General features: G+C 42.8%; 1 protein-coding gene across 2 annotated transcripts in view; it reads right to left on the minus strand.

Moving 5' to 3' along the window:
• Window positions 1–27460, minus strand: part of DMRT1 (doublesex and mab-3 related transcription factor 1) — a 96499-nt gene that overhangs the window by 22910 nt on the left and 46129 nt on the right. The window contains exon 4 of one of the 2 annotated variants that reach the window (XM_070794602.1): window positions 18764–18911. In XM_070794602.1, coding sequence (XP_070650703.1) covers window positions 18764–18911 — 148 coding nt within the window. The remainder of the gene's footprint in view (window positions 1–18763; window positions 18912–27460) is intronic. The other variant, XM_070794603.1, reaches the window with a different exon arrangement.

Raw genomic sequence — 27460 nt, forward strand, 5'->3', positions numbered from 1 at the left:
ATCATAGAAAAAAAAGCCACAAGCAAGTGTCAAACTTTGACTCTTTCACCATTTTCCCCTTCTGCCTTGTTCAATGAGGAAAGGAAAGGCTTTTCAATAAATGGGGTTGGGATATCCACACACAGAAGAATGAAGCTGGACCCTTATCTTACGCCGTATATAAAAACTAACTCAAAGCAGGTCCAAGCCCAACTTTTAGAAGAAAACATCGAGAAAAGCTTCATGACACTGGACTTGACAATGATTTACTGGTCATGACACTAAAAACATAGGCAACAAAAGGCAAAGTATGCAAACTGGACTTCATCACAGTTACAAATTGTGCATCTGAGCACACGGCCAACAGAGCACAAAGGCACCCCGGGGAATGGGAAAGTGTCTGAGCTGCTGTGTCTGAGAAGGGCCAGTGCCCCTTGACCCTCCTGGCTTACCGTAAGCGGTCGTTGGCAAGGACCAAGATTCACATGCTGTCCCACGACCAGGAGACAGATTTTCCGCCCTGGGCAAGTACTATCATTCCTGGACTAAGACCAACCGGGTTCTAGTTTACTTCCTTCCATGTTATTTAAAACAACACAAAACAAAAAAAAAGCATGCACCACAATTAGACCCAAAGATCAACTAACACTTTATCAGAGTTCAGTCAGTCCAAGTCAGTTATTTCTCCTCAACCTGACAGGCCACTTGAATAAGCGCTGATGCGCCCACAAAAGACTTTTAAAGTGTGTCTGATGAACTTGTGGTCATTGTGTCACTCTTTTATCTTAGGTTTAAAGGCTATGTCACCCCACTTCATCACTCGAAAAGTCCTAACAAAACAGCTTTCACCTAACTGAGACAGTGCTGCCCAACAGAACTGAGGGTGGAAACCGCTCTACTTCTGCCCTGTCCAGCCCAGTAGTCACCAGCCCCAGATGGCTACTGAGCACCTGAAATGTGGCCAGTGTGACAGAGGAACTAGACTTTTAATTAATTTAAACATAAATAGGCCTCCATGCCCAGGAGCTCCTGCACTAGCTGCGGCAGGTCTAAGGCAGAGGGCTGAAGACAAGGGTTGCAATTCTGTGGGACAGTGTGAAGTTGAAAGTGAACCAGGGAGACACTGAATCAGGGAGAAGACCACTCAGCTTCACGGTCGGCTGCCACCTATGCTGTCTGTACAGCAAGTGCTCTTCCCTAAAACAGGGTCACAGATATTTCTCTACCAACCTGTGTTATCACAGAACGATATTTGGACTTGGTCCCTGTTGCCAGCACAGAGCCCCAAAAGTGAAAGTGAAAGCCAAAGTCACTCAGTCATCTCTAATTTTTTGTGACCCACTGTACTACACAGACCATGGAACTCTCCAGACCAGAATACTGGAGTGGGCAGCCTTTCCCTTCTCCAGGGGATCTTCCCAACCCCGGGACTGAACCCAGGCCTCCCACACTGCAGGTGGATTCTTAACCAGCTGAGCCACAAGGGAAGCCCAGGAATACTGGAATGGGTAGCCTACCCCTTCTCCAGCGGATCTTCCTGACCCAGGAATTGAACCCGGGTCTCCTGCACTACGGGTGGATTCTTTACCAACTGAGCTATCAGGGAAGCCCACAGAGCTCTGAAAACCCATGGAATTTCTGAAGTAAGAAGGGTGATATGAGCCTCTGTGTTCTAATGAGGTGACTTGGTGGGCTAGATGGTTTTAGGATGGGGGCTACTCATAGATGCAGGGTGGGGGCTGAGCACCAGGAAGACCCAGCCCTGATGAGAAGCCTGGAACACCCAGCCCTATCCCCCAACCTTCAGAGAGAGAGAGGGGCTGGAGATTGAGCTAATTGCCGATGGCCAATGATATAACCACTCATATGTAGTAATGAACCCTTCCTAAGAACCCCTCAGTGATTGGGATTCTCAGAGCTTCCTGGCTGGTGAGCACATGGGGGTGCTGGGAGGGCTTAGAAGCTCCCCACCCTCTCCTAATCTCTCACCTTAGGCATCCCTTCCATTGGCCATTCCTGAGTTATATCCTTTATAATAAACTCATAATAGTAACAGTAAATAAAGTGTCCTCTGGAGTTCTGTGAGTCATTCTAGTGAATTATCAAACCCAGGGAGAAGTTGTGGGAACCCCCAGATTTGTAATGGCCCAGACAGAAATGTGTATAGCCTGAGCACCCCATTTATGGCTGGCGTCTGACACGGGGGCAGTCTTGTGAGACTGAGCCCTTAACCCATGGGGTCTCGGCTAACTCCAGATACCCAGTATTAAAACTGGACTGAATGGTAGGACACCCAGGTTGTGTTAGAACTGGTGTCAAGAAAAAAAGGCCTCGTATTACCTAAGAAGATTGTTGTTGGAATTAAACAAGATGATGTAGGTCAACGTGCTTCATAAAGTAAGAGATTATTTTCTCTATTTGGTTGACCTGTAAGGGCCATTAACTAATTCATAAATACTAACCTCAAGTTTACCATGAAGCAACCTTTGAACTGGTTCATAATAACATCAGGAAACAATGCAATACTTTCTCATTCATTTCACTAGGCAGGAAGGCCCTAATTCTTATCTGCCTTATTTGCCAGGAAAAGTGGCAAAGAGTCTAATTTGTAGCAGTATATCAGGGTTTAATTGTTCAAGGTTACAGACCACTTCAAGGGCAAAAATTGCAAGGAATCAGAAACTCTTTCCCCAAATTCAGAGAGAGAGACAAAGAAGAAACCAAGTAGGGAGGGATGAAAAAAAGAAAAGCAACAATCTGGAAAAGAAGTGCTTTGAGTGAGTGGGGTGTGCCTGGCTGTGGCATTTTACATCTCTAAAAACCTCTGTGCTCTGGGGACCCAGCTTGCAGGTGAGGGGGTCAGCATGCTGGACAGCTTGGAAGGGAGTTAACGGGCAGCAGATGCTGGACAGTCGGCAGTAAGGCCAGAGAAGATTCTCCACTCAGTCTACACACTGGCCCCCTGACGTCAGCATCCTTCTACTTCCCAGGAACCTCATCAAGAAGAGGAAGACGTTCAGAGACATTAAACCCTTCAACAGTGTTACGGATTCAACTTTGTGTCCCACCTTTATATCAATAAGCTGAAGCCTTAGCGTCCAATGTGACTGTATTTAGAGACGGTGCCTTTAGGGACATAAATGAAGCTACATCGTAAGGTCTTAAGGGTAGGGCCCTAGCCTGACAGGACTAGTGTTCTTATAAGAGGAGGAAAAGAAATCAGAGCTTGCTCTCTCTGCATACACAAAGGAAAGACCAAAGAAGAGGGGCCTCACCAGAAACCAACCCTGATGACACCTTGATCTCAGACTTCTAAATCTCAGAACTGTGAATTTCTGTTTCTTAAGCCATCCAGCTCATTATCTTCTGTGTCAGCGGCCCTAGCAGACTAGTGTAAATAGTATTAATATAAAACAGGAAAATCACAGGACCTGGCGGGCTGGGGATGGGGAACCTAGGCACGCCAGTTACGGGTGTCATTTGACTTCATACAGTAGGTTCTACTTATTATAGACATTCATGTGGTGAGTTGAAAGATGTTTAACAATGAGATAAACAGTTTAACAGAATGATATAAAACAAGTATTTCCTCTTGAGAATCTTAGGGTTTAACAGTTTTTCCAGGACCTGCAATACATTTGGAACTCAAAACAAATTAAGCCTTTTCATATATTGAAATGTTACTTGGTTAGAAAAAAGAATGAAGCCTTGTTACATGGCTCACTTTGAATGAACTTCAAAAATATTATGCTAAGTGAAAAAAGTCAAATATAATAAGGCTACATATTATATGATTCAATTCATAAGAAATGTCCAGAAATAGGCAAATCCATAGAAACACAAAGTAGAATAATAGTTTCCAGGGACTGAGAAGGAGGTGGAAATGAGGAGTGACTCCATATGGAGATTCTTTTGAGGATGATGAAAATAAGACAGCAATGAGGGTCGTACAACTTTTTTAGTACCAAAGATTACAGTTTAGTACAACATTCAGTTAGTATTCAGTTCAGTTCAGCGGCTCAGTCGTGTCTGACTCTTTTGGACCCTGTGGACTGCAGCATGCCAGGCTTCCCTGTCCATCACCAACTCCTGGAGTCTGCACAAACTCATGTCCAAAGAGTCGGTGATGCCATCCAACCATCTCATCCTCTGCTGTCCCCTTCTCCTGCCTTCAATCTTTCCCAGCATCAGGGTCTTTTCAAGTGAGTCAGTTCTTCTCATCAGGTGGCCAAAGTATTGGAGCTTCAGTATCAGTCCTTCCAAAGAATATTCAGGACTGATTTCCTTTAGAATTGACTGGTTTGATCTCTTTGCAATTCAAGGGACTCTGAAGAGTCTTCTCCAACACTAAAGTTCAAAAGCATCAATTCTTTGGTGCTCAGCTTTCTTTATAGTCCAACTCTCACATCCATACACGACTACTGGAAAAACCATAGCTTTGATTAGACAGACCTTTGTCAGCAAAGTAATGTCTCTGCTTTTTAATATGTTGTCTAGGTTGGTCATAGCTTTTCTTCCAAGGAGCAAATGTCTTTTAATTTCATGGCTGCAATCACCATCTGGAGTGATTTTGAAGCCCAAGAATATGGTCTGTCACTGTTTCCCCTGTTTCCCCATCTATCTGCCATGAGGTGATGGGACCAGATGCCATGATCTTAGTTTTCTGAATGTTGAGTTTGAAGCCAGCTTTTTCACTCTCCTCTTTCACTTTCATCAACAGGCTCTTTAGTCCTTCTTCGCTTTCTGCCATAAGGGTGGTGTCATCTGCATATCTGAGGTTACTGATATTTCTCCTGGTAATCTTGATTCCAGCTTCTGCTTCATCCAGCCTGGCATTTCACATGATGTACTCTGCATATAAGTTAAATAAGCAGGGTGACAACATACAGCCTTGACGTAGTCCTCCTTTCCCTATTTGGAACCAGTCTGCTGATCCATGTCCAACTCTAACTGTTGCTTCTTGACCTGCATACAGATTTCTCAAGAGGCAGGAAAGATGGTCTGCTATTCCCATCTCTTGAAGAATTTTCCATAGTTTGCTGTGATCTACACAGTCAAAGGCTTTGGCGTAAGTCAATAAAGCAGTAGATGTTTTTCTGGAACTCTCTTGCTTTTTCTATGATCCAGCGGATGTTGGCAATTTGATCTGGTTCCTCTGCCTTTTCTAAATCCATCTTGAACATCTGAAAGTTCTCGGTTCATGTACTGTTGAAGCCTGGCTTGGAGAATTTTGAGCATTATTTAGCTAGCATGTGAGATGAGTACAATTGTGCGGTAGTTTGAACATTCTTTTGCACTGCTTTTCTTTGGGACTGGAATGAAAACTGACCTTTTCCAGTCCTGTGGCCACTGCTGAGTTTTCCAAATTTGCTGACATATTGAGTGCAGCACTTTCACAGCATCATCTTTCAGGATTTGAAATAACTCAACTGGAATTCCATCACCTCCACTAGCTTTGTTTGTAGTGATGCTTCCTAAGGCCAACTTAACTTCACATTCCAGGATGTCTGGATCTAGGTGAGTGATCACACCATCGTGGTTACCTGGGTCATTGAGGTCTTTTTTGTATAGTTCTTCTGTGTATTCTTGCCACCTCTTCTTAATATCTTCTGCTTCTGTTAGATCCATATGGTTTCTGTCCTTTATTGTGCCCACCTTTGCATGAAATGTTCCCTTGGTATCTCAATTTTCTTGAAGAGATCTCTAGTCTTTCTCATTCTATTGTTTTCCTCTATTTCTTTGCATTGACCACCAAGGAAGGCTTTCTTATCTCTCCTTGCTATTCTTTGGAATTCTGTATTCAGATGGGCATATCTTTCATTTTCTCCTTTGCCATCCCACCTCTACAGCCATATAAAAAACAGGAAACAAGCCTGGCAAGGGCTGTGTATGTAGCATACCTATCCAGAGTCTGGTTGTGATCCTGGCCTCTTTAACTGGAGAAGGAAACGTTGTCTTAGGTTCACGGCAAAGTCACCAACCAAGTCTGGAAAATGCTCAACAGAGCATGGCACATGGCTGCTCCTTTGCACACCCTGCAGAGGCTCAGAAGCAAGACTATTCTACTTTGGACACGAAGGGAAGGGCCTGTGTCCCCAAAATATGGGGATACTTAGGCATCACTGCAGCATGTTCTGGGCCATTGTTCACCTCCTGGGCATAATGCTAGGGCCACAAACACATAATTGGCACTCCATGAATTCACCACTTGTTTATTGACTGAGTCATTGGTTCACATCCTGGTGTGGTGTGGGGAGGTCTCAAGAAAGAGACAGGAGCTGGTTTTGTTCAAAACTCACTGTAATGTCCGGTAAAGATACAAGGGGGCAACTGAACCACATTCACAAAAACTATACATTTTCATCTTGAGTCTAAGCAACAGTGGGCTCATTTTTATTTTCTCTTATATTAATGGAGCTAGCCTATGAAATATGATAAAAGAAACATCCAGACCTACAAATTACCTAGACAGAGGAAGATACAACACAGTTAACATATGCAAGGAGAATTTATAATCCAGAAATTTTTCATGGAGAAACCCATAAAGAGCTTCAACCAAAACAGGAAAGCATTCTGAGCATGATCAGCACTGCCTCTTGTACTATTTTTGTAGAGACATAAATGAAACAACTCTTAAAACTGCTGAATACGCTTAGTGAAGGTACGGCTCTCCTCCATCCACCGTTCATTTCTGCCTTTTACCCCAGTGCCAGAAAACGGTGGTTCAGAGGGACTCGGATGAAGCCCGAGGTTGCCAGATTCAGACACAAATAATTTTCAACATAATAAAATACTGTGGACATACTTATTAAACATGAACATAAACCACAGACACTACGTGACATTTACCCTTAACTGGACACCTGTGTTCATCTTACAGCCCTATGAAGTGACGGCGCTGGGCTGACGAGCGACTGCTCTCTCCTTCCTCGGGCACCATGGTCAGTGGGAGGCTGCTGTCCCACCCTCCCCAGGGGCCAGCACTGCACACCTGCACCAGTGTCCTGTGCCGCCGATAATCCATCTCAAGTAAGAAACCCTGCAACCAAGAGGGAACACATCCAGGAAGAAGCGCGGAGAACACTGGTGGGAGGGCTATATTCACATCCAGATTGGGGGGACCCCTGCCCTAGATCTGGGGTATAGAAGGGACAGGCCCTGGATTCAGTGCAGTGCCAGGTGTGTGAAGACCACACAGTGGCTCTCCTGACAACCCTGCTACACTGAAGAGCAAAGTTAAAAACATGCGTGTTAAGAAGATGATTGTGGGACTGCAGGGCCTGCGTTATCTCTGAATATTATTTTTTTATGGAGCTCATTTTTAATATCGGCGCTTTTAGGGTGAATGTAAATAAACCCGATCATGCAATAAATTCAGTGTGCTCTTTTATTTTGCCAATTTCAGCTAAAACACCATAAGTCTTCTCCTGGAAGCAGCATCTTTCAAGATAACAGAGGCAGCACTAGGATTTTGGTACCCACTAAAAAATAATAAACAAGCAACGGACTTCAGAGCCCTCCTCCAAGTGCATGTGTTCAGACCGATAGGCCGGTCCTGTGTCGTTTCCTCTCTTCACCCTCCTGCCAAGGGATCATTCCAGTACTACCATAATCCCAGGAGAGAGGGGCCCTTTTTTTGTGTGTAAGAGAGAATGGAAAATATGACCACTTTACACACAGCAAAATGAAACCACCTCTATCATGAAATAACCATCTACTCTAGTTTCCCCCAAAGATTCCGCTGATGCCAATTTCAGTGAACAACAGTTGGAAGGGACATAAAAGCCGGTCACCATTCTTTACAGCAGAAGCCCAGTTGGAACCTGACCCCAGCATATACTGTATACCCATGTATACGTGCAAGATGGGAAGTATATGCCTATATATAAATATAAATACATATAAAGCTAACTTTCAGTGTTCGGAAAACAAAAGCTATCCCCATATAACAGCCAAATTCTGACATAACTCAATTTGGACACCTCATCTGGTGTGCACTGCACTCATTCGCAGTGTAAACCCCGCCGCGCCGGGCAATGATATACTGTAATGTCACATCGCAATCTGGATTTACTATAAAGGGCCGCTGACGAGCTTCAGAGCAGTAAACACTGCAGCGAGGTGTATTTCACACTGAGCTGGTTTTTATGAAGAACACTTCACCGCCCAGGCACGCACCTGGATGATGAATGGTGAAAGATGCATGACAAGCTTCATCATTGTTTGTAAATCTTAACTGTTCCTGCTCACTAACTCTGGAGGCAATTTTCAAAGACAGCGGCCGACAGAAGGACAGCACAGCTTTCCTGAAGGTTATTCAAGTTGTACTTGGCCTGGGCTGGGCCTCTGAGGAGCTGAGGAGGGAACATAAACTCCAAGTTACTCCACACTGTGCCTGAGAAAAATTGCTGAGGCCCAATGGAGTCAAGTCAGATTCAAGTGAGGAAATCTCAAGCATGATCATGTAGGACACTCTGCCCAGGGCAGCTACTGTCCACCCAAGCTCACAACCATGTTAGCGCTGCCTCTTCAGGATTTTTAAAGACAAGTGATCACTGAATGAATAACAGAATCAGCAAACTTGATGGGGTGTGATGTGCCCACAGATGGATGGGGTTCCCTGCACTGAGCAGTCAGGTAGGGGCCTGACATCACATATGCAGCCCATCAAGATAAAATGAGCCCTGAAAACACAGGCCAGCAGTGTCTCGTCATGGTGTTCAACCTGGTTCTTTCAGGACATTAGGGAGTTCCTAAAACTGTGCTTTCCAGAGCTCTGCTCTCTGTGCTCCCTACTGACTACAATCTTTAGCCCAAAGGAAAGCCTCAGCAAAAGTGCCCTGTATTTAAAAGACAAACCAAAAATGTAAAATCCACCTCATGATAAGCCACTGGCCGACTACGCAGAATATAAAATACTGTTTCTCTCCAAAGTTATCTAAGGATGGGACTCCCTTGGCAGTCCAGTGGTTAAGGTACCTCACTTCCACTGCAGGGGCCATGGGTTTGACCCCTGGCCAGAGAACTAAGATCCCACTTGCCACGGGCATAGCCAAAGGGAAAAAAATTACCTGGGGAAAATCAACAAGCCTTTTATTCACACTAATTTTAAAATAATAATCATGTCCACAGAGAGGGGAAAAAAACTTTTAAAAAGTGGTTTTCTATTTGCACTTTAAATTTCAAAGCTAATAACTAGCTATTTAATTTTGTAATGTTTGCCTTTGTCAAATATTGCACTTTGTTGCACTATCCCTCCTGTTAAACAAAAAAACTCAAATATCACCATAAAATCAAACATTGACTTTATCATGTTAATCAAGAGATAAACATGTTTTGAAGTTTACATTCAGCTTTAGAAATAGTAATGTAAATACCACACCTGATATCCTGTGAGTTTTTTAAGGCTATTTTTTTGGGGTTTTGACCAGCTTTTCTACCTGCGGCATGGAAATAAGGAACCCTTCTCTTCCCTACTTCACAGGCATTGTCTCCATGTCTCATTGTCCTCATCTGCTAAATGGGGATAATACTATGACCACTAGACTTAAATGCGCTATCCCCACAACACACAGAGCGGGTGGTGTTACAGACAGTATGAGAGTTACATGTTTGTGAGAAAAGGAAAGAGGGAAGAAGAAAGCACAGGATTCACCCGCAGAAAGAACACCAGGGAAGTGGTTCCGGGAGCTGAGCTCCTATGTCTGCACCTCTTCTTCAGCTCTACAAACTGACTCAGAGGTGGCACAGCATCCCGCCTGCAACTCCATCGAGCCTCTCTTAGCCTGAAGAGAGAATAAGCTTCTCTTGACTTCTCACGCAGGGGTGTTATTAATCAAAAATCCGTCATATTCAACTATTTAAGTCTTCAAGATTCAAGCTTTCCAAAGAGAGAATTTTACATGATATAAATCCAGGGTATGTTGCAGCCTGGGGGGTTGCACCCCATGTTTTTCCATGCCCTATTTATTTCACCAAGTGCTTTATCAGAATCCCCAACTCTGGGTCAGGGAGACACCTGCAGAAAGGACCAGAGGTCAGTTTCTTATTCATACAAGAAACCATGAAACCCCCAGGAGTTCTGAGAGCATGGCACTTTGGGAGGCACCTGGAGAAATACAAAGATGAATGAATTCGCTCCTTGCCCTCCGTGTGTGAGAATACATCCTGATAACTCCTGCTGAAGTGCTGCAGTGAGTGAACTTCCTTCACGAGCGAGTCTGACGTCCCTCAGTCTGACGTTGGGCCCTGGGAACTACCCGCTATTTCTAGACTGGTGGTGGCCTTGTCAAAAGGCAGCGTGCTACACAGAGGACATGTCAACATCAGCACTCTCTTGTCTCATGCAGGAAGAAAAAGAAGTTGTCAGAAAAGACAGAAGGGAATTTGCTGGCTGTTCAGAGGTTCAGACTCTGCACTCTCACTGACGAGAGCCTGCACAAGCGATGCAGCCAAAAAAAAAAAAAAAAACCCAGAAGCCTGTGTGTCACCTGACTGTTCTCACCTGCGAAACAGGGAGGCTCAACCTCATCATCTTTTGCTAAAATCCAACTCGGATGCACAACATCAAGAAAGTTCGTTCTATGGAACGAAAGCTCAACCACTTCACGTTTGGTCAGGACGACTTGTGGGGAAGGTAGCATATGCCATCAGTGAAATCAGGCACTTCTAGATATGGCCTACAAAACTGCCAGTGCTGAATGCATTCAGAAAACCCTATTTCACAGAGGCCTCTGTGAGCTGCCCAGATATCACAAAGGAACACGAGGCCTTCAACTCAGGAGGCCTTTCTGCTGACCTTGGCCATCTGACCTTTGGGTGAACTGTAAACGCTCTGCCCCTGGCCTCACAGAGCTGCTCATGTCCTATGTGTGTCCGAGGACTTTTACATAAACAGCCCGTTATAGAAAATAAGCACCTCAACTGTGTTTCTGTCTCCTAAAAAAGGCAGAGTTTGAATGTAAGGAAGGGTGGGTTTGCATAGGAGCCCGTCACTTCTTTAAGCTGGAAGAGGCCAAAGACCCAGAAGAAACAGGATGCAACCATTCTGACTTTCAAACTGAGACTGTAAGACAAATAGACAAAAATATCTAAGTATTTTCACCTTTACCATTTTAAATCTAAACCTCTTTGAAAATGCTGGCCAGCCACATGTACTCTAAGAACTTACTCAAGCAGTCAATATGTAGAGAAAAATGCCTGTTTACAGATATGAAGGGGCTTCCCTGGTAAAGAACCTGCCTGCAATGCAGAAGACCTGGGTTAGATCCCTGGATTGGGAAGATCCCCTGGAGAGGGCATGGCTACCCACTCCAGTATTCTAGCCTGGAGAATTCCCTGGGCAGAGAAGCCGGGCGGGCTATGGTCCATGGGGTCACAAAGAGTCAGACAGGACTGAGGACTAACACTTTCATAGATGTGAAATGCCACCTACTTGCAGACGTGTGGGCATCTATTAACACTGCAGTATTACTGTGGAAATTGCCTCTATTCCAAGTTGAGGAAAGATCATTTCCAGAATGTTTCATCATCACTTTCTAAACAACCTGCAGCTGTTACTCTGAGCTGGCTACTCTCATACATAAACAAACCAGCCCTCCACACCTGGACACTAGGTCAGTATTTTTCAAATTATCTGCAAGAAGGGACCTGTTCTATTGAAATCCTTTTTTCAGCTTCCAGTCTGCCACAATCTAATGCTTTTATAAAATACAATAAAAATGAATTTCTAGAATCATAATGCAAAAAATGGAAAATAGTGTGTTTTTTTAGCTAAAGAAACTGGAACTCTCATACACTGTGGTGGGAATGTGAAGTGGTATCGCCACTGTGGAGAACAGTTTGGAGGCTCTTCAGTAAATTAAACACAGAATTACCATATGATCCAGCAATTCCACTCCTGGGTACGTATGCCCAGAAGAACTAAAAACAAATCTTCAAAGACTTATATGTGAATATCCATAGTGGTACTATTTAACAACAGCCAAAAAAAGAGTGGAAACAAGTCAAATATCCATTAACAGATAAACAAAATACAGTATATCCATACATATAATTACTGCTACTGCTTCTGCTAAGCCACTTCAGTCGTGTCCGACTCTGTGCGACCCCATAGATGGCAGCCCACCAGGCTCCCCTGTCCCTGGGATTCTCCAGGCAAGAATACTGGAGTGGGTTGCCATTTCCTTCTCCAGTGCATGAAGGTGAAAAGTGAAAGTGAAGTAGCTCAGTCCTGTCCGACTCTGAGCAACCCCATGGACTGCAGCCTACTGGGCTCCTCCGTCCACGGGATTTTCCAGGCAAGAGTACTGGAGTGGGGTGCCATCGCCTTCTCCGTACATATAATTATAATATGGGGAAAGATATAAGCATCTGAATGCAGAGTTCCAAAGAATAGCAAGAAGAGATAAGAAAGCCTTCCTCAGAGATCAATGCAAAGAAATAGAGGAAAACAACAGAATGGGAAAGACTAGAGATCTCTTCAAGAAAATTAGAGATTCCAAGGGGACATTTCATGCAAAGATGGGCTCGATAAAGGACAGAAATGGTATGGACCTAACAGAAGCAGAAGATATTAAGAAGAGGTGGCAAGAATACACAGAAGAACTGTACAAAAAAGATCTTCATGACCCAGATAATTACGATGGTGTGATCACTCACTCACCTAGAGCCAGACATCCTGGAATGTGAAGTCCAGTAAGCCTTAGAAAGCATCACTATGAACAAAGCTAGTGGAAGTGATGGAATTCCAGTTGAGTTATTGCAAATCCTGAAAGATGATGCTGTGAAAGTGCTGCACTCAATATGTCAGCAAATTTGGAAAACTCAGCAGTGGCCACAGGACTGGAAAAGGTCAGTTTTCATTCCAATCCCAAAGAAAGGCAATGCCAAAGAATGCTCAAACTACCGCACAATTGCACTCATCTCACATGCTAGTAAAGTAATGCTCAAAATTCTCCAAGCCAGGCTTCAGCAACACGTGAACCATGAACTTCCTGATGTTCAAGCTGGTTTTAGAAAAGGCAGAGGAACCAGAGATCAAATTGCCAACATCTGCTGGATCATGGAAAAAGCAAGAGAGTTCCAGAAAAACATCTATTTCTGCTTTATTGACTATGCCAAAGCCTTTGACTGTGTGGATCACAATAAATTGTGGAACACCAGACCACCTGACCTGCCTCTTGAGAAATCTGTATGCAGGTCAGGAAGCAACAGTTAGAACTGGACATGGAACAACAGACTGGTTCCAAATAGGAAAAGGAGTACGTCAAGGCTGTATATTATCTCCCTGCTTATTTAACTTATATGCAGAGTACATCATGAGAAACGCTGGACTGGAAGAAACACAAGCTGGAATCAAGATTGCTGGGAGAAATATCAATAACCTCAGATATGCAGATGACACCACCCTTATGGCAGAAAGTGAAAAGGAACTAAAAAGCCTCTTGATGAAAGTGAAAGAGGAAAGTGAAAAAGTTGTCTTAAAGCTCACCACTCAGAAAACAAAGATCATGGTCCCATCACTTCATGGGAAATAGATGGGGAAACAGTGGAAACAGGGTCAGAATTTATTTTTTGGGGCTCCAAAATCACTGCAGATGGTGACTGCAGCCATGAAATTAAAAAACACTTACTCCTTGGAAGGAAAGTCATGACCAACCTAGATAGCATATTGAAAAGCAGAGATACTATTTTGCCAACAAAGGTCCATCCAGTCAAGGCTATGGTTTTTCCTGTGGTCATGTATGGATGTGAGAGTTGGACTGTGAAGAAGGCTGAGCACTGAAGAATTGATGCTTCTGAACTGTGGTGTTGGAGAAGACTCTTGAGAGTCCCTTGGACTGCAAGGAGATCCAACCAGTCCATTCTGAAGGAGATCAGCCTTGGGATTTCTTTGGAGGGAATGATGCTGAAGCTGAAACTCCAGTACTTTGGCCACCTTATGCGAAGAGTTGACTCACTGGAAAAGACTCTGATGCTGGGAGGGATTGGGGCCAGGAGAAGGGGACGACAGAGGATGAGATGGCTGGATGGCATCACTGACTTGATGGATGCAAGTCTGAGTGAATTCCAGGAGTTGGTGATGGACAGGGAGGCCTGGCGTGCTGCGATTCATGGGGTCGCAAAGAGTCAGACACGACTGAGGACTGAACTGAATTGAACTGAAGGAATGAAGTACTGATACATGCTACAACTTGTACGAGCTTTGAAAAAATTATGCTAAGTGAAAGAAGACAGTCCAAAAGCCCACATATTATGCTTCCATTTACACAAAACATCTAGAATAGGTAAATCCACTGAAACAAGAAAGCAGATGTGGTTAACAGGGATGGTGGAAGGGAGAGTGCAGAGTGTTGGCTTCACGGGTGTGGGTTTCCCTGTGGGTGATAGAGATGACTTGAAACTAGACAGGTGCAAGTGGCCAATCCTGTGACCTGCTAAATACCACTGAAGTGTACACTTTAAGATGGTTAATGGTTAATTTTATGTCAGGTGGATTTTACTTCAATGTAAAAATGAAATTCTAGAAAAGTCAAAGACAAAATCTGCCAGCCCCAATTTTTTTATTGTTCAATAGATAGAACTGCTTTGTCAAGTTGCTGTAAAGTTTTTGTTTACTCTTAATTCCTTTGCTGATCTCCTCTTAGACCAGTGACAAAACATGCCCAGCCCCTACCTTGGGGACCACTGCCCTATGAGGGGGTGTCCTTGGGGATCCCCCCACCTTGCTCACTCAAGAGTCACTGCTATTATCCTGGACAGTTGTGCCCCCCCACACACCCAAGACCAGCTTATCTTAATATAACCTATTATAATAACCTCCTTCTTTAAAAAAGAAGAAAGGACTTTCCTTGAACTCACCACCTTCTCCAGGTACTGCTCCCCTCCAAGTAAGACTCCTTCAGGAGCTGTTTACACTCACTGCCCAGACGCTTCTCTCCCATGTGTCCTTGAACGCACAGTCAGGCTTTGGTCCCCACCTCCCCACCACAATGGCCACTCATCATCCTGATCACTGACCATCCTGATGGTCACTGGCCACTGATCATCCTGATCATTTCTACCTTTCAACAGCCCATGGCCAATTCCAGTCCTCATCTGATCTATCAGCATTATTTAGCTGGTTCACTGAAATGCTTTCTTTCCCTGCCTCCCTAGGTACCTTCATCCTACCTCATGGGCAGGAGAAGGCACCTACCTGGCTCTACCCTTTGCTGGGCCTGCTCATCTACCAAACCTCTCAACCTTGGCAGGCCTCAGAGCTCAGTCCTCGGTCCTCTATTCTTTGTCTACACTCACTTCTCCAGGTGATCCTACCATATTAACTTCAAATAACACCTACATACTGAACTCTCAAGTTTTATTTCCAGCAGTGACACTTCCCCTCAACCTCAGACTTCATTCATCCAACCCCTAACTTGAAGATCCACTTGGATGAGTTATGTACATCTCACACTTGAGTGAAAGCCACTCAGTCGTGTCTGACTCTTTTCAACCCCATGGACTGGAGCCTCCCAGGCTCCTCTTTCTGAGGGATTCTCCAGGCAAGAATACTGGAGTGGGTAGGCACTCCCTTCTCCAGGGGACCTTCCCGACCCAGGAATTAAACCCAGGTCTCCTGCATTGCAGGCAGATTTTTTTACCATCTGAGCCACCAGGGAAGCACACTTAAGATGTGCACAATTAACCTCCTAATTCCTGCAAATTTGTTTTTCCCGTGGACTTCTTTACCCAAGTAAGTGGAAACCTCAAGATCCTACTTGATCAGATCAAAAATTACAGTCATCCTTCACTTCTCCCTTTATGTCACATCCCAAATGCATCGCCAAATCTTTTGTTTCTATCTTCAAAATGTACCTAGAATTCAACCCTCCCATACTCCCATCCCGACTAAGCCACTGCCATCTTTTGCAAGAATTACTGCAACAGTCTTCCAGCTGGTCTCCCTGCCTTTACCATGCATCCCTACAGTCTGTTCTTAATCAAGAGCCAGAGTGATCTTTAAAAACCACAGGCAGACATGTCACCCCTTTGCTGGAAACCCTCCAGGGGCTTCCCATCTACTTGAGATAAAAGCCAAAGTCCCTGCAATGGTTCACGAAGTCTTACACACCAAGGCCTCACCATTTCTGACCTATGTCCTTATACTTCTCAGGACATAGAAGGAGAAAGAATGGATTCTAGCCTTTTTGCAAAGAAAAACATTAAACAGAAGCAACACAGCAAAAGTAAAACTTTCTCTGTAATTCCTTCCCTCTCTACATTTCATTTTCATGTTACAATCTTCACCAAAACCATAAGAAAACCTTGAACTTGGACACATGTATTTAGATAGCAAAGAGAGGTTTAAACTTACCTTTAAAGAAACCAAAGAAAAATGGATTTAGTGGATAAATTTATACTTAAGACTTTACAAACAAAACATTAAATCTACTGAAAAGGCTGTTTTTCAAATTACTTGTAAGTCCCCACATAGGATAACTGATATACTATTTACAAATTATTATTTGTTAATGCAACCCACCATAGGACCTCAACTCAAACCTGGTAGAACTGATAAATGTAACTGGTAATCAGCCAGCCCCTACCACCTTCTCACAAATGACTATCTTGATGCCCCATCCCTGTCCCCACATCCTGTCACCAGACTCACCCCACTCACCAGAGGGCGTAAACGGCCCCCACTTGTATCTGTGCCGACGATAAAACTGATGCCCCAGGAGATGATCCTAGGGTGTTCCTAATGATCCTAACTTTCTCCTTCTCCATCCCTTCCCACCTGCTTTATAAAAGTGTCATGCAATGTAGAAACCCAAGACACCAGATATTTGGAAGTTATAAAACCATTATTTCTTTAAAAAATAATCTGAGACTTGGATTTCCTATTAATTCATATTCTCCTTCTCCATGGCCATTTCAAAGCAGACATTGCTGAGATTCCACTGCATTTCTTCCTAGCTATCTCCCTCATGTCTGAAGCTTGCCCCTCCTGATTAATTATCAGTGAGTTAGAGGAGGACCAGAAGGCTACGCCTGAGGTCTCCTCACACCAGACTTTCAAACACATGTATCGCCAGAAGAGTCCTAGGAAATTTTAGGCATTATTGACCCAGTCTCTCACTATGGGCACTGGGCTGGCTGGTCTTTTTTTCCCCTTTTTTCCCCTGTAACCTCTCTCCTTCTGAGTCTCTTCCTTTTCTGCCATAAATTCAAATGTCTACTGCACCTCTCCAAATTCCTTCCTCTCTGCTCTAATAAATTTCCTCTTATCTTTTTGTCTTACTGCCTTGCTCTGAATTTACACCTCTGTCTCCAGAAATGCCAGTGCTTCTAAAAATATCCCATTATTCCTAGAGCAAACAGCTCAGGCAATTTCTTCTCGAAAGTAAGTTTCAGTCCTAATTTGCTATATGAACAAACATTTCTTTAACTGCTTCATTCCTAAATTGTGCCCTGGCTTCCTGAAACAATGAGTTAGGAATCTGAACCTTTTGTTTTGAGATGGTGTCTTCTTAAAGACCAAGCTTACTTACAAATCATACTTACTACAAATCACATCCCTTTGTTCATTCATTCCCTCAAACTGATGAATAACAAATACATATCACAGCAGCTAAAAAGGTATATAAGACGTTCCCTGTCCTTAAGGATCTTATAATTCAAATTACAGAATCAAACACAACATGTAAAAAGGACCACATGGGCAAATATTAAATAGTATGAATATTTATAAAACATAATTGTGCTTGTCCACTCCTGAAAAAATTATTATTAATAAAAGTCAAAGTGTAATCAACAATGTGTGATTCAGTCTCTCCATAGTTCACACTGTCAGTCCCCTCGACCTATGTATTCTGTACTAACAAAACCCTTTAATTTAGTATGGAAAATAAAGAGTAACTTTTCCAGATTTTCTAGACTTCACTGTTCTGAATTTGGAAATCAAAGCATGGTTATAATTTTCATTCTCGAAATACTCATTTTACAAAGAAGCCAGTTCTTTATAGAGAATCAAGCTATCCAGAAAACCAGCTTCTTTTGTCCAGTACAGAGTTATGTTCTAATAGTGGGTTTCTCTCCCAACTCACTATTGCCCTGATTCCTGAATTGTGACTGCTCCTTACCTTCCTAGATCAAAACGTGATGCTGAAATACAAAGAACTTAAAAATAGGACCTGAACACAGCAGCCATAAAAGATCTACCTACCATCACAGTGTAAACACTGGGGAGAAAGTTAAAACTGAAGTTGAGGAATTGCGTATTTCAGAGTGCTCTGTCAGTTAAAACAGTCATTTTTTATTTCCAAGCCATTATATCAGAGTTATTTGCATTGCTACTGCATAAACTCTGAGATCTACTGTATTCAAAAATGTTTTATTATGTTATTTCCCCCTGTGAAAGATGAATGTACCTTCAATTTTACATTGGAAAAGTTTTGGAAAACTCGTCTCCAATACACACAGATTCATTCCACCAAAAATATCAGGACTTAACCACATTTAAAGGGCCCCTGATATTGCATACTGATCCTCCAGAAAATATATTTGTGGCTTCTGATGGGAGTCTCTATTTTATTCCCACCACTCTATGTGCCGAGAAGAGAGAAACATGATACTGAGAATCGACCAAAGCAAAAACCATTCCATAACTAAGTACTTTAAAGGATACTTATACAGCCTTTCCAACAGCTGCTAACTGGTAAGCTGTTTGAGAGGACCAGAGACCCAGTGCTAGCAGGTATCCCCTCCACCTCAAATCCAGACTGTGTAACCAGGAACCTACCGCTTGCTTTGGCTTCCGAGTAAGAGGCGCTGTCCTCAAAAGTGAAGATCTGGGACATGCTCTGGCCCAGGTAGGAAGGAGGCGGGTAGTAAGAATGCATCCTGTACTGGGAACTCACTGCGTGGCGGTTCTCCGAGTTTTTCATCTGCTTAAGAAAAAAAGAGGGAGTATGTTGAGGCCACAGTTACATGTTACAAGAATTAACCAATTCTTTAAATTAACAGAACAATCTCTTAAAGTTGGAAGTGTCCTCACCCATGAATAAGTATGCTCCTCCAGGGCACTATTTCTAGTATCTAAAAATACTAGAATTGTGCAGCCTGGAGTGCCTTTTCTATCCCCGGGTCCCCTCAAAAGTACCCCTCTGATGCCAACTGGTCACAGGATGCTGCACTAGTAAGTGCTTTTAGATCAGAGCGTGCTACTTGTGAACCAAGACAACCCCTGTAACACTGACCAGCATGTCTGATCAGGAACAAGTTATTTAAAATGTGAAATAATATTTCACTCCCTCACATGTCTCATGTGTAAAACTGGCATCTTACCCTTGATTATTTTTCAGTGTTCACATCAAGAGAATGTTTAAAAAAAGAACAAGCACACCCTGTGTGAGAGTCAGCTGGTATCTTCAACATGAGGCCACACTGGACACTGTCACTCAGAGCCCATTCCTGTCCCCTCCTGTGCTCTTCCCTGCAGCAAGAAACCAAGTCTGGGAGCTGAGGCTCTCAGGCTCTCCTGTCTCCAGGCTTCTGGAGGTGATTTGGATTCCACCAACAGGACATGAAATCTGGAAGGCAGAAGGAAGGCAAATGCTGCTCCTCTGGCAGGAGTGGCAGCTGACACTCAGCTAACACAATTTTTCCTGGCAATCAGACCCTGCCTTGGGGACCTCAAGTAGCTTTTAGGGAAGGAGCAGTGCCTGTAGCATTCTGACCGCTCATTCAAATCTAAGGAGATGGAACCGCCAGGCTTAACCAGGGTTCCCACTCCCGCTTTCCTAGCTCTTCCTGGCCACTTTCACAAACACTAGAATTATTTCAAATCCTGCACAGACCTGGCTGGTACAGACAGTGAGCACTAACCGTGGGATCAGATCTACCAAGAACAGCCAGACCAATAGCTAGACTCTTATTACTTAGACTGCCTTTAAAAAACTAAATTCAGATGGTATTAACTTTATTTAAAAGGTCAACAATTTGCGACTGTTCAAGGATAAGCCAATTCTGTTTAAGAATTAAGAACTAATTTCAAAAATCATGTTTTTCAATCAGATCTTTATAAAGATAGATGATAAAGAAAATACTACTAACTTGGCAGAACCTGGTAGGATACAAGTAGGTACTGGGCTTCCTCAAGGTTTTCCATGAATGTCTAAATTCTGGACAATTTCCTACGGGATACAGGGCTATGTGTACGGCTGAACGTTATGGCTTTGCTTGGTGGAAAGGCCTAACTCCCTGTGCTAATCGAGAAGTTTCAGGCATTCATTTTTGACACTCCTTACTGCTCCCCAGAGGATGCTGGCTGTAATATGCGTGGATTATTTCTTCTTGCAGAAGCAAAGACTTGATTATTTCCCTACAAGTGGAGTTTATCTGGCAAGTTCCCTTTATCCTTTCTAGTTTGCTTTTCTGATACATATAAAATGGCATTTCTTCTAACTCTGTCACCTCATTTTCATTTTCTACCATTATATAAATCTTTCCTAAATAAGAGGGCAGGCAAGCTGTACTTGGACTCAGTCATTAAAGGCAGACAGTTTTTCCCCTTTGGCTATTTCCAAGTCAGAAACCATTAAGAGGCTATGAAATCATTTAAAGTGAGGATCAATGGTCAGTTGACTGCACAGACACAGTTATCAATTAAGACTAGTGCTTCCCAGGGCTCTCTTAATGTGTATTCAAACAGCCTGGGGATCCTGTTAAAAAGTAGACTCTGACTCAGTAAGTGTGGGGTGGGGCCTCCCAGAGTGACATGCTCTCAATCAGCGTCTCAATCAGGAGATGCCAATTCTGCTCAAGGGACTAAAATAAAGGATCCTTTCTCTCCTGTTTGCAGCCCATAGGGACTGTGCCCAAAGAAAGACCAATGGTTTACAGCCATCAACTTTCTACCTGAACTGAGAGAAGATGGGATGATGTAAAAAGCAGTTAAATTTTTTCATTCTTTTTCTTTTTATATATGAAATTCTCCAGAGCTAGAGGATTTCCTTGAGGGGTCTGCTGTCATCTAGAATTGCTGCAGCAGGAGTAACAATCTCCAACACACCTTACATTAAAGAGCCATTTTTGCCTCTATAGCCCTGTGTCAAGTCAAACACAGAGCCTAAGTAATGAACATGCTGAATTAGAAACCAAGAGTAGACTTTTAAGTTCAGTGCCCTAATGTAACCCATGGAGTCTCCCACTCTGGGTGGGAGTTGGGCACCTTTTCTTCCAGTTTCACAATATCTTACAGTCAGCTCTTCAGGGAAAACGATTTTCTGTTTTTCCCATGTACAAAAAAACTGACAGGGCTTCCCTGGTGGCTCAGTGGTAGAGAATCCGCCTGCCAATGCAGGAGACAGGAGTTTGCTCCCTGATGGGGGAAGATCCCACATGCCTTGGAGCAACTAAGCCGGTGCACCACTATTGAGCCTGTGCTGTAGAGCCCACTGGCCACAACTGCTGAAGCCCCAGAGCCCATCCTCTGCAGGAAAAGAAGCCACCGCAATGAGAAGCCCAAGCGCCACAGCTAGAGAAAAGCCCAAACGCAGCAATAGAGACCCAGCACGGCCAAAAAATAATAAATAAAATTATATATTAAAAAAAACCCTGATGGAATTTGACCCTGAAGGCTCTGCAAAGTACCAAATCTTGTTCTTTTACTACGAATTTTACTGTAAAGCTTTTTAAAAAAATTTTCACTAGAGCAGGAGTCAGCAAGTGTTTTCTGGTAAACGGCCAAAGAGTAAATATCTTCAGGCTTTGCAAGCCACGGGGTCTCTATAAAATCAGGAAATGAATGGGCATGGCTATGTTCCAGTAAAATTTTATTTATAAAAATGTACCCTAGTCCTCAACCTTACTCCCACTAGAATTCAGGGAGGCTGAAGACCCAGCATCTAAGCCTTGGTTCCACCCCTAGAGCATCAGATTTCAATGGTCTGGGATGTGGCCTGGGCCCTGGGTTTTTTCAAAGCTCTCCAGGTAAATCCACTGTGACACCTGTGTTCTAGGATTACCTACGTATTTCCCACACCCAGAGAAGTATGAAATCCCCAGTATCAAGTAAAAAATACAAAAGGTTAAGTCTGACAAACAGACTGACCAACTGCTGCCAATCCCAATGTGTATAATATTTGAAAAGAGATTCAGATAAACCATGGATTTTTTTTCCTTTCAACTAAATCTTGAAACAAACACAATTTCAAAATCCATTCCGGTGTTTGTTTTTCCTTAATTCCTTTTCATGTTTTCAGATAGCATCATATATATCACCATATGTAAGACGCACAACCGCTGGGAAGCTGCTGTGCAACACAGGGAGCTCCACTCAGCACTGGGTGACAGCCTAGAGGGGTGCAGTGGGGAGGGGAGCTTCAAGAGGGCGTGCACATGTGTGTACTTAGGACTGATTCATGACGCCGAATGGCAGAAGCCAACACAATATTGCAAAGCAATTATCCTCCGATTAAAAATAACTTTTAATGTAAAAAACTAAAAAAGAAAGCATCAAATAACAAGGATTATTTAGAAATAGGTTTTGAACTCAGACTTTTGATTTCTCCAGTGAATTCCCAGAAAACTGAGCTACAAAAGACGGAAAAGATACAAAGGGTCAGACTCCACCTGAGGTTATTAAAATGTGAACTTACTGAGGTCCCCAGTCACTTCACCTGCTCCTAGAGGAATAATCTACAAATACCCATCCATGTGACAACCTGGACATAAGCAAGAGAGCCGGGTCGACGCATTTCTAACTGCACATGTAAACCTCTGCAACATGAAGTTAAAACTGAGTCGTGATTCACCCAGAAAAGTCCAGAAAACAGCATGGAAAGATGTGATTTAAAACTCAAGATCACTTCTAACTTCCTCCTTAAAAAAAAAAAAATCACAGTCTGCAACTCTAGGTGAGACAAAAACAGGTAAATAAGGAAACCTCTGAAACACTCTGTTTTACTTTAAACCAGCAGTACTCAGTTTGGGGAAACGTTTCCCCTGGGGACATTTAGCAACTTCTGGAGACACTTTTAATTGTCACACTGCGGCGAGTGTTGCTACTGGCCTCTAGAGAGCAGAGACAGCCCTCCTGTGCACAGGGCAGCCTCACAGCACAGAACTGTCCAGCCGTTTTGATGCCCCCAAGCTTGAGAAGCCTTGCTTTACACTAACCTAACACCACCCCCTGTCCTCAGCTCCTCACCTCCAGTAAAACAGCGAGTTCTACTGAAGGACACAAGGTGCTCACAAACCAAAGGTATGTTCAGCTCTGCTGAAAGGATGCACTTTTTCTTTCGTTTATGCAATGCTCCCTGTTTCTCCTCAAGATTTTATTTTTTTATTCCTTTAAACAAACAAACCAAGTAAAACCTAAAAGTCCTGGATTCCAGTGAATTATGGCTACTATTATTATTAGCATGTGGTAACTGGCAAGCAACAGGCATGTTTTATAATCTTATTACCCACCCCAGGTCTCTGAACCAGAGTATGACCTACAGATAGGAGCTGGGCTGGCGGAGAACGTGCACGGTATTAGTATTAAACCTGGAGGAAAACCTAAGAGCTTTGGGTTTTATTTTATTAAACTGTTGAGAACATACAGCGCAGTAAATCAGAAGCATAGGTTTCCTTCTTATATACCTCAGTCACCCTTTTTCTAAATAATAACAATAAAATCCCAACAGAATGTAAAAATGTTAGACCCCACTTCCTTAAAAAAAAAAATCCTAAATACTAGTCACTGGTGGTCTATTAACACTTCAAATAGGAAGAGTCTGGTCTCCCACTGAACCAAACACTCCATCCAGGGACCGACTAAAAGAGATTCCTCAAGACCAAGTACTGGTCTAGTTTATGTCAAGAAGGGCTGACTGCACAGAATTAGAGTTGGTGAAGAAAGGGAATGGTCTTTGTAAGAAGAGTGACTGTATAGGTTAATAATCCTAATTGCAAGGAAGGGGGGTTCAAGATGGTGGGGCACATGTACAGCCATGGATGATTCATGTCAATGTATGACAAAAACCACCACAATACTATAAAGTAATTAGCCTCCAATTAAAATAAATAAATTTTAAAAAAAGAAAATAGGATTGTTATAGCATACAAAGCTAAGACCCCAGCTCTGTAATTTTAAGATGCACAAATATGACTGTATTTGCTTTAGTACTTTATATTAATAGTCTCAAAGTGTTTATATAATATTTTAATTGTATGTGACCATTTTCCATTTAATGTGATACACTAAATATTTCAGTCATTCATAAATAAAATGAATAATCCTAATTGCAAAACCTTTGGTTTTAGGAATAGAAAAATTTCTACAAAAGAAAGCTTCACATGCTGAAATTACAGGTCTTCTGGTGAGGTTATGAGTGGAGGTTAGGGCTGACTTTTGCCCCCATTAAAGGATTTCTTTATTTTCTTTTAAATAATAATTGTATTTATTTATTTTTGGCTGTGTTGAGTCCTCACTGCTGAAAGGGCTTTCCTCTAGGTGCAGCTACTGGGGCTACTCTTTGTTACGGTGCCCGGGCTTCTCTCGTTACAAAGCGCAGGCTCCAGGGTGTGTGGGCTTCAGGCTGCAGCATGCGGGCTCAGCAGCTGAGTCCGTGGGCTCTAGAGCGCAGGCTCAATAGCTGTGGTACATGTGCTTAGGTGCTCCATGGCATGTGAGGTCTTTCCGGATCAGAAACTGAACCTGTGTCTCCTGCAATGGCAGGTGGATTCTATACCACTGAGCCACCAGGGAGGCCTGGATTCCTTTAGTTTCAACAGAAGCTTCTTTTCAAACTATTTGAATGGGATGCCTGATCATACACTGAGTGTCTTCCTAGTCCAGGGACCTTATCTAGGCCAGGTGCTTCCCCTGAGAGGCAACTGCCCATCCACCTTCTTAAACAGGCACCTGATTTATCCTCTCAGACCCCACATGTCATGTCTGGAAGGAGTTATTTTTATATGATTGCTGTTATACACACAGTTCAGAGATTACCAGTTCAGAAATATCAACCAGCCCAAAGCTGAGTCAGCGCCACAAGCAGACTCCCCACAGCCACACTCCGTTCCTCCCTTTTTGCTTCCCTGGAAGTTAGTTCTCTCTCCTGACTTTATTAGGAGTTAACCTCCTCTGCAGGGCCCACCTTGCTTTCTCTAAGGTTCTACATTATGGAGTGCCTGCTACTTCCCTCCCTAAAGCCAGGAAGTGAAAAGGAAACAGGGAGACTGGCCTGAGACGACTCAGACCCCTGGCCCCGGGCACTCCTTCAATGTGGGAAGGAGCTGTGCTTGAGGGTCAGCACTTAGATACTGGAGAACCTAAGAACAGTTGTCCAGAAATGGAAGAGACGCTCTTCCTCCTGAGAGGAGATGGGAGGGGGAAAACGCAGAGAGAAAGCATGTGTATGCAATATAGTAGAGAGGACAAATAATTTAAGAAATGATAAATCTAAAGTGTTGAAAATTGTAACCCCCGTGTTGCCCAAAGTTTCAAACTTGCTAAAGCACATGGTAAAGTTTTGACACCTGCTAAAACAAAACAGAACTTATGTGGGCGAGCTCTTCAAAAAGGACACACGAAAAGCAGCTAAATTCCAGGCAGGACTAATAACAGAGATTTTAAAACATAAAAACACCATACGATGAACCAAGGGAAAAACATAAACTCTGGAGAAGACATAGAATAGGAATTCACGTCATTTTATAAACTTTAGAAGATGGGAATTGCATCTTAAACCAGATTACAACTGCATTTATTAGCACTCCATTTTGATTGTCCTTAGTAAAAAAAGAAAAGATGTGACTATCCCCCCATTTACAAAAATCCAAGTTAATTTGCCAGAACTTGTGTTGCTCAGTTGGTTGTTATCCCATCAGCATCCGCGGTACAGACAGCAGTTTACTCCCTTACACAGTGACCCTTTGTGCGTGCATGCTTAGTTGCTCAGTCATGTCTCTCTGCAACCCATGGACCAGAGCCCACCTGTAGCCCACTGTCCATGGGCTTCTCCAGGCAAGAATACTGGAGTGGGTTGCCATGTCCTCCTCCAGGGGATAGTCCTGACCAAAGGATCAAACCCACATCTCTTGTGTTTCCTGCATTGGCAGACGGCTTCTTTACCACCAGCACAATGGGCCCCAAATATTTCAGCTGCTGCAATCAGCAAATATGTATTTTTCGAAACAGTATGAAAAGTAATGAAATAAAACAAAGTTAAACAGAAATATGAGAATTTACTGCATACAATATGGAAAGAGCTATTTTATGAAATTTTAATTTTGTGTTTGTATGTAGGTACAAATATATACTGGATCACAAGATAAAACATTTCTTACTGTGGATCTTGGTCTAAAATGTCTGAAAGATACTGGTGTAAGAATTAGGTGAAGGGAAATAAGGACCTTTAAAAACAGGTACATAGTAAGAAAAAACAAAATTCTGGAAACGGCTCCTTTTCCTGGGAACTGGAAGGGTTTTATGCATTTCCAGGGTTAACAAAAGAGAAGGGGGGTTCATTTGGAACCAGCCTCTGGGACCAGCCCAGCGCTTTCCTCATTTTTCCTAAACCACAAACTTACACAGGATTTTCTAGCTCCTTTAGAGCTAGAAAACTTGTATTTGTCTCATTCACAAATCGAAAACCACAAACCCTGACTTTCCAACCAAAGTCATACAGAGACAGGCAGAAATGCAAGCATCGTTCACATAAAAGCCAACAGGAAACAGCTTCAGTGAAAGAGCTGGTTTGTATTTTTAAATTTCTCTTAATAACTATCAAGACACAGTACGCTCCACTTTCTCTAACATGGAAGGCTCTCAAAGCATTGCATACGCCTCTGTAGACAGGTGGAGGGGGCTTCGGAATGGTGACATCCTTAAATGAAACCTTCCAGAGAAATGTAATTGGCAATACCTCACAGCTGGGGGGATGGAAACCAGATACTTGAGTCCTCATAATGTAATCATCATGAACGCAGGAAGAAACTGCTCAGAGACATCAACAAACCTGGTTCCACTCACAAAGGGATTAGGCAGAGAAGGCAGCATGCAAGGCAAGTGGGCCTCGGAAGCATCTCTGCTAAACTAGGCCACCTTTCCCATTCTAAACAAAGGCCTATTACGATATATAATCTATTATATACTTAAATATATTTAAGTGAAATATGTATTATATACAATTATATAAATATATTAAAATTTAAACACACGTTAAATGTATCTTTTATATTTATTATATAATATGCAATTATAATTATATATCTGTTAAATATATAACATATATAATATGTAATTATAACATGTAATAGGCTTATAATATAATATATAATCTGCCTATTATAAAGGCCTACTCGCTGCCCTTGGCTTTTAATAACTCTTCATGTTTTCACTGCTCCAAGATCAAATATGAAACATTTTGGGAGGGAGTCAGTCTGAAAATTAGAAGAAAAAAATGCCTGTAACCACAACATTCAGGAACTTTGATTTTAGAACCAG

Source organism: Bos indicus, chromosome 8 (assembly GCF_029378745.1).
Source record: "Bos indicus isolate NIAB-ARS_2022 breed Sahiwal x Tharparkar chromosome 8, NIAB-ARS_B.indTharparkar_mat_pri_1.0, whole genome shotgun sequence".
Lineage (NCBI taxonomy): Eukaryota > Metazoa > Chordata > Mammalia > Artiodactyla > Bovidae > Bos > Bos indicus.